The 8,008-nt window shown below is 57.9% G+C and overlaps 1 protein-coding gene across 1 annotated transcript; it reads left to right on the top strand.

The window, feature by feature from the left end:
- The first annotated feature begins 3,011 nt into the window (after window positions 1-3,011).
- On the top strand, window positions 3,012-7,788 carry TAGLN2 (transgelin 2). The gene is made up of 5 exons (XM_065887208.1): window positions 3,012-3,043; window positions 6,061-6,268; window positions 6,743-6,917; window positions 7,238-7,340; window positions 7,647-7,788. The coding sequence occupies exons 1-5, from the start codon at window positions 3,012-3,014 to the stop codon at window positions 7,786-7,788; spliced, it is 660 nt and encodes a 219-aa protein (XP_065743280.1).
- Window positions 7,789-8,008: the final 220 nt, after the last annotated feature.

Raw genomic sequence — 8,008 nt, 5'->3', positions numbered from 1 at the left:
TTGATCCCTCCAGGATTAAGAAGAGGTGCCAGGTCATAGAGGAGGAAATGAAGGGGAAAGAAGTCAAGTCTGGGGACTTCCTGGGTGGCACAGTGGTTGAGAATCCACCTGCCAATACAGGGGATACGGGTTCAAGCCCTGGTCCGGGAAGATCCCACATGCCGTGGAGCAACTAAGCCCGTGCACCACAACTACTGAGCCTGCGCTCTAGAGCCCGCGAACGACAACTACTGAGCCTGCGAGCCACAACTACTGAAGCCCGCACGCCTAGAGCCCGTGCTCCACAACGAGAGAAGCCACCACAATGAGAAGCCCACACACCACAACAAAGACTTAACACAGCCCCCAAGTAAATAAATAAATTATAAAATAAAAAAATAAAATTGTTAAAAAAAAAAGAAGTCAAGTCTGAACCCTGGGTCCCAACGCTGATCATGCCTCTTGGGCCCTGGGCACAGAATCACCTCACTGCTAGTCTGGGGCTTGAAGAAGGTGGGGAGCAAGACCACCAAGACCAGGAGCTGTCCTGGCCTGCTAGCCCCAGTCCTGCCTCACCCTAGCCAGTTTTGTGTGTGTGTGTGGAGTGGGGGCGGTGAGTGTCTCCCTGTGCCTCCATTTACTTAACCACCCTTTTTAAACCAAGAGGTTTCTTCCCGTATAAAAACGCCCACAGTCTTGAGCTAACCTAGGCAGAAAGTTTCCCACTGGGGCACAAGTTTCAGGGCTCTGGAGTAGGGGTAGAGGTTCTCAAGAGTGGAGGCTACTGCCTCCAGGTCCTTTAACTCAGGTTCTTCTCCATTGCCCCTCTCTTCTAAGCACTGCCCTCAGCTTCTGGCCTGCGGCGCCTTTAAACACTCTCGGCCCTTGCCCCGCCCCTGGTCCGCCCCGTCCGAGGCGGGAGCAGGCTGAAAACCTCCGGCCGGGCCCGGCCCCGGCGCTTCACTCGCGCTGCAGACACCGCCTGGAGTGCGCAAGTCTCCGGCCCGCGTGAACGGTGAGCTGGAGGGAGGGGTCTCTAGAAAGCTAGAAGCCAGAGCTTGCGACTTGCTCCAGTGAGCTTGGTGATCAAGGGCTGGCAGGCAAGGGTCCGTTGACTGCTTTGCCCCTCCCCGGGCTGTCAGGTCTGTCCCCAGGCTCTGACCCCGCATTGTTGAGCAATGAGGTCAACCGCTGTTGCGAGTGCATAGACGGGGCCGTCCGTCCGGATTAGGGACTCGGGGACTGCGTCCCGCCCGCCGGCTCCAGCCCCGGGTCTTCGCTGGGGTGGGGAAAGGGGGGCGTCAGGGATTAGCTGGCTGGCCCCCAGTGATGGAGCGTACAGGGTCCCGGCGCCCACCCTGGCCAGCTCGGCGCCGCCGGGGCTTCCGAAGCGACGCTTCACTTCCTAGTTCCAGGAGCACGTGTGGGTGCTGCCTGCCCTCTGCGTCCCCGAAGCCGACCTTTCTGTTCATTCTCCTGCAGCTCGTTTTTCTGGGGATTCGGCGTCGCGGGTTGGGGCGAGGGGGCTCCGCGCGCGGGTCCCGCATGGCCTCGTCTTCCCGGGTTCGGGCGGGGAGTTGAAGCTCCAGTCGCCTCCAGGAGAGTCCCCCCGACCTGAAACATCTGGGAGGCTGCAGCCCTGACTGCGCCCCATCATGCCCTGTCTGTAGGAGGTGGTGTTGAGGGAGGATGGATGCTTTCCAGGCCTCCAGCCCCTACGGGAGCCGATGCCCCCACCCCTTGCCCCCTGCTGCTGGGAAAGTCGGTGGTGGCCGCGGGCGGGCGGTCGGGCGGGCTGCCCAGACCACTGCGTCACCCCAGCGGCGGGCGGTGGGTGATTCATCCCAGTAACGGACCAGGGTGTGGCGAGGGGGGGGGCGGCAGGACCGGAAATGGACTGCCACCTCCCTCCCCCACCCCCCTCCCTCTGCAGGCCTCCTGGAGTCTCCTGGAGCCGGTATCTGTGAAGTTCTGGGGCACCTTGGTATCTGTGAGCAGAAAGAAGTGGGGTAGAAGTGAGGATGGACTGGTGTGGGGATCCGGTGTAGGAGGAGGCCTGTGGCTCTCCTAGTTTTCTGACTCCAGAGCACCCGACAGAGGGACAGCTCCCCGTCTTTAACCCCACTCCCAGTTTCTTCTTCCTAGTCTACAGGGAAGACTGCCGAGGAGGCCAAGGTAGGGTGGGGCCGGCAGGGCCCTCCCCTTCCAGAATCAACAAATAAGTCTTTGTCCAAGTGCAGTTCTCCCCCCCCCCACCCCCCCACCCCCCCCACTCCACAGCCCGGGTCCCTCTTTTGCTCTCCGGGGATTGGTCTCTAATCCCTTCTCCCCACCCCCATCCCTTCTCCCACCCAGGATTTTCAGTTATGGGGCTCTCTAGCTCAGAATGTACCTTCTGTTCCCAGGACATTTCTTCTACTCCTGAACTATTTCCTTAAATCTACTTCTCTACCCCAAAACTTGTAATTTCCCTTCTCCACACGCCCTCCGTACCCTCCACAGCTGCTTACTTGAGGAATCCCTTGCACCTGTCTGTACCTGTGAAGCGGCCCCTTTCCCAAGGATCCCACTTCTGCTCCCCGCCCTCGCCCCGCCCCCGCTCCGCCCCCACTCGGAGCCTCCCCGCCACTCCTGCGCCGAGTGGATGTTTCTGCCTGGTGCCCCCACCCTGCCCCATTCCTGTGTTTGGTACACAGAAGCCATGGCAACGGCCCCCACCATACCCCTCCTCCTGCGCAAGCCTTGTGGCTTCCTGTTTGTATAACTTCAGCTTTCTCTTCTGCTTGCTGACTCTTGATACCAAGGGGGCTGCCCCAAGGTGGCCCTTCAATCATAGGTCTCCCATCACCCCCGCTCCCTGTGGCACTTCACTTTGGGGGCAAGTATCCCTGTTTTGCCTTTTCAAAATAGTCTTAATGCCAATTCTGGATTGGGAGGTTCCCCTGTGTCCTCTCTGCACAGTGAATGGAGAGTCCCTTTGTCTTTCCAGTTCAACACCCCAGCCAGGAGCCCTGGAATCCTACTCCCACCCCATGTCCGCTTTTTCTTTGGCGTCGGCGGTGCGGTGAGGTCAGCTTCCAGCCCAGGGTCTGGGTGGGGCTGAGGGCTGGAGTGCCTTTTGTGGCCCCTCCCCCTTTCTCAACTGTTGTAACCTTGTGGGTGGGAGTGAGGGCTGTTCCCACCGCTGTAGGCAGCTCTGGGGTTTAGGTTACTCACTGCCAATCCACCCCCCAAGCTGTGCAGCTGTTGTTTTCCCTTCGGACCCCCAGCTCTGGGCATCTCCCACACAGCCTTTCCCCACTGCAGTAGGCAACTGGCTACCTTCCCTCCTTTAAGGGAGAGCCAGGGTATGTCCCCTGAGTGTCACTAGCGTGGGCCACTCCAGCTCCAGCGGCCGCAGCCCCTCAGGCCTGCTCGTGGGGGTGGGGAGAGCAGCCGTGGGCAGGCTGGGCCCCTCTGGCCTGCCTCCTCCCAGAGCTCTGCTTTACGGCTCTGGCACCTCGGGATCTAGGGCAATGGCTCCAGAGTGGAGCCGAGACACTGCAGCTGGAGTCTGTGACCTTGCCAGATGTGCCCAGGCACCAGAGTTTAGGAGGGAGACCCAGAGGTGGCTCTGGGAGGCCGAGTCTGTCCTGCTCGTCCATACCGTAAGTGACACTGGAGGGGTCACTCTTCGGTCCTGTGCTCCCCTCCTAACCCTGGTGTCTGGGTTAATCATTCTCCTTTCTTTCCCTGGGCCATAGTGATCCCTGGGCCTCAGGCCACTTGGCTCCATGGAGACACAGCCCTGAGGCCCAGGTGACCACAGTGAAGCTGCTCCCAGAAGTGAGGTCTGAACACTGGGCTGGGAAAAGGGGGCTTACTGGTGGCAGCAGCCTCTGGCCCCCCTCTCCTTGCTTCTGAGCCTCCCAGCCGTGGCCCTGTGCGTCAGGGGTCACAGGCTTACGGAGACCGAGTGGCTCTCGGCTGGGCAGCTGGGGCTGGGCTGAGGGGAGAGAATCTTGTCTCCCTCTCTCCACTCAGCCGGCCGGCCTGCCCTCCCCCTGCTGAGTGTGTGCTGGCTCATGGTGTGGGTCAAGGCCCAGACTGACATTTATTTGGCCGGGCTTCCGGGCTGGGTGAAGTGGGGCTGGGTTGTCTTAATGAGGTTTAACAATAACTGGTTATGGGGAGGATCGCTGCCGGAAATGTGCAGCCATGTTGCAGTGGGGGGGAGGGGACAGGCCCGAGCCCCACCTCTGCTGGGGCTGAGAGGTGGGTGGACGTTTGAGGCAGCTGCTGTCCCTGTGGCCTGCCCCAGGCCCAGGGAGGGGGGTTGGGGTGGCTCAGCCTGCTGTGCGGGGGGGACCCAGGGAGCCAGAGTGACTCCATCCCTTAAGTCTGACCTGGCCTGGGGCCAGAGGTAGGGAGAGGCAGTGTTTCTCTTCCCTCTCTTTGAACAGAGGTGCCTGGCCTGGGGCATCCCCTTTTATGTACAGTCAGCCAGCTCTATCTCAGAGTAGAAAGAAGAGCCCATGGGGAGGGGATGGGGGCAGGAAATGGGGTCCTGGCTCCCACTCGGCATGGGTAGCATTCCTAGGACAGGGCTCTGGGTGTGGGACCTAGGCGGGGAGGTGGCAGGTGGGGACAGACTGCCCACTGCGAGGTGCTGTCAACCCAGGCCAGTGGTCAGGAAACCACCCAGTTCTTCCTAACAGAGGTCCTCCAACTAAGTTAAAGAAACCCTGCTGTGTATTTCCCCATCCCTCCCTCTCTTCCCGGGTTTCCCTAAAAATGCCACCCAAGGCTCCTGGATTAGTGCCCTATTCCTGCTGTAACAAATTATCACAAACTGAGTGACTTAAAGCAACACACATGTAATATCTTGCAGAGCTAGGTTTCACTGGCTAAAATCAAGGTGTTGGCAGGGCTTGCATTCCTTCCAGGGGACTTAGGGGAGATTCCATTCCTTACCTTTCCCAGCTTCTGGAGGCCATCTGCATTGCTTGGTTCATGACCCTGCGTCACTCCAACCTTGGCTTCCTTCTCACTTCTCCCACTCTGACTCATCTGCCTTCCTCTTTCACTCATAAGGACCCTTGTCGTGAGTACATTGGGCCCCCCTGGAGACCCAGGGTACTCTCCCTATCTCAAGATCTGTAATTCAATCACATCTGCAAGATCCCTTTTGCCATATCAGGTAACATTCCCAGGTTCTGGGAATTAGAACATAGACACCTTTGGGGGGCCATTATTCTGCCTACCACTGCTTCTAGAAAGGAAAGTAGAATTAGGTATTACCTCTTTTCTCACGGGAAGCCCCTTTGCCTGGTGAAATCTGTTAAGGACCTACTCAGACCTGCCTCTTCCAGGAAGCCCTCCAGGCTTCTTCTGCCAATATTCCTCTCTCAATTCCTCTAACATGTGGTCTGACTGTGTAGTTTAATATTCATCATGTACAACTCTTGCCCTTTCATAGGTGCTCACTTTGTCTCTCTGATGGCACTGTGGGCAACTTTAGGGCCAAGGACCTCTGTGTCTTCCACAATCCCCAGCACAAATAGTGGGTGTTCAATTAAAACCCAGTGGCTAATTAAGGGTAGATCTGTCCAGTCCCCTAGCTCCTGACATAGGTTTCTCCAGCCACTCCATATTCTTTCCAAATCATTCTCTTGCCCAGAACTGGAAAAGGCAGGGTTGGGGTTAGAATGACCAGTTTGCCTTTGCTAAAGCTGACCACCCCAAACGAGGGGCTGAACCCCCAATCCTGGCCTCATTTACCCTATTTTCTATTCCAGCGGGTTTTATACTTCATTGTAGCAGTGGAGCCATTCAAATGAAATCTAATGGGAAGCCTCAGTAGAGTAGACAGGCTACCTGTCACAGGGGTGGAAGAACCCAGAGGTGCCTTAACACCTCCTAGAGTTCTGAGCACTGAGAGTTAGCCCATGTCCAGGGGTTAAGGTGAGACTTCCCTCATTCGGTGGCTGTTCTCACCTCCTCGCCTCCGGGGCCCACCCTGGGGATATGGTGTGTGTCAGAATCCCCCACCCCACAGGCTGCAGAGGGCTGACCACAGGCCTGGATGTGTCCTCTCCCCAGCTTCCCCCAGACACCACCGCCCTTTGGGATGGCCAACAGGGGACCTTCCTACGGCCTGAGCCGGGAGGTGCAACAGAAGATTGAGAAACAATACGATGCAGACCTGGAGCAGATCCTGATCCAGTGGATCACCACCCAGTGCCGCAAGGATGTGGGCCGGCCCCAGCCTGGGCGCGAGAACTTCCAGAACTGGCTCAAGGATGGCACGGTGAGAGCTGGGCGCCTCTGACCAGAAGTGCCAGGAGAGCAGGGCTGGATCTGAGGGACCGGGGATTGTCTCAGCTGAAGAATGGAGGGCAGCCCCCTCCCAGCTCTTCTTGAGCCGGGATATCTTCATTGTGCAGAGGCCCCCTGCTTTCCTCCCTCCTGCCGAGGGAAGTGGGAGGGTGAACGTGCCTCCCTGCAGTGGAAGCCATGTGTGACAGAAGGAAGAGGAACTCTAAGGGAAGAGCTGGGGGAGGTGTGCTGTAGTTGGTAATCCTGGAATAGCACCGTTTACGCTCTGGGCTCAGAGGCAGGGGGCTGGGCAGGAAGGAGCCTGATGCTCACTCCAGGCAGAGTCAGAGCTGTCTTCAGGTAGGAGAGGCACCTCTGCGGTTCACTGTCTCTAGCGCCGAGCATGGTACATTCTGATCTGTGGTAGGCAGGGCCTCACTTCTGCACACCTACTGTCCTCACCCAGGTGCTGTGTGAGCTCATTAATGGGCTGTACCCCGAGGGGCAGGCCCCAGTGAGGAAGATCCAGGCCTCCACCATGGCCTTCAAGCAGATGGAGCAGATCTCCCAGTTCCTGCAAGCAGCCGAGCGCTACGGCATCAACACCACTGACATCTTCCAGACTGTGGACCTCTGGGAAGGTGGGTCAGGGCCAGGGCACTGTCATCCAGAAGACCAGAGGCTGGGTTGGGCCATGTCCACCAGGGAGAAGGGACAGGTTTCTGATACCTGAGGACAAAGAGTAGGGTGTGTGTGTGTGTGTGTGTGTGTGTGTGTGTGTGTGTGTGTGTGTGTGTTTATGGAGGAGTTGGCCATATTGGGGGTTGGGTTGGAGAAGGGTCGGGAGACCAAGAGTAAAAGAATTAGGAAGCTGGGCCTGCTGACTTAGTGATAGAGGTGGAAGCCTGGCATGCAGGACCCCAGACCCACTGAGGCCAACATACCCCCTCCCCCTTCCCAGGAAAGAACATGGCCTGTGTGCAGAGGACACTGATGAACCTGGGTGGGCTGGCGGTAGCCCAGAACAATGGGCTCTTCTCTGGAGATCCCAACTGGTTTCCCAAGTGAGTACTGCTGGGGCAGCCCAGGCCCCGGGCCGGCGCGGTGATCCTGCCCACTCCTGTCCCTAGGGAATGCCCTTTACAAAGCACTTTCACATTCCTCGTCTCACTTAATCCTCATGAGTCTCCCGGGGTGGCAAGGGACAGTCCCTTTTGAGAGATGAGCGGGTGGCTTCAGAGAGCTCAAGGCTCTCCAGGGCAGAGCTGGCACCAGTACTTAAGCCAAAGAAAGCCTGTGCTATGTCCATGGAGGACATTTACTGGGGCAGCCTCCACCCTCCTCCTAACCAACGCTCCCTTTCCACCCAGGAAATCCAAGGAGAACCCTCGGAACTTCTCAGACGACCAGCTGCAGGAGGGCAAGAATGTGATTGGGTTACAGATGGGGACCAATCGCGGGGCGTCCCAGGCAGGCATGACCGGCTACGGGATGCCGCGCCAGATCCTCTGATCCCACCCACAGCCCTGCCCCTGCCTGCCGTGAATGGTTAATATATACATATATATATATATATATATATATATATATGTGTATATATGTATATATATATTTTAGCAGTGACATTCCCTGAGAGCCCCTGGAGCTCTCACGCTCCCCTCTGCCAGGGTGGGGGCCTGGCCTGTCTCCTCTGGGAGTGCCTGACGGTGGCCTCCCCACTGTGCTTACTAAT

The sequence above is a fragment of the Phocoena phocoena genome, chromosome 1 (genome assembly GCF_963924675.1).
Source record: "Phocoena phocoena chromosome 1, mPhoPho1.1, whole genome shotgun sequence".
NCBI lineage: Eukaryota > Metazoa > Chordata > Mammalia > Artiodactyla > Phocoenidae > Phocoena > Phocoena phocoena.
Note: the sequence above shows the minus strand (reverse complement) of the source record. Positions and strands in the feature narration are given on the sequence as shown.

Bases quoted from the DNA above. Each gene is read 5' to 3' on its own strand.
- TAGLN2 (XM_065887208.1), top strand. From the start codon at position 3,012: ATGTCCGCTTTTTCTTTGGCGTCGGCGGTGCG. The intron at 3,044-6,060 runs GTGAGGTCAGCT...TCCTCTCCCCAG, and splicing joins TCTTTGGCGTCGGCGGTGCG to CTTCCCCCAGACACCACCGC. The intron at 7,341-7,646 runs GTGAGTACTGCT...CTTTCCACCCAG, and splicing joins GATCCCAACTGGTTTCCCAA to GAAATCCAAGGAGAACCCTC.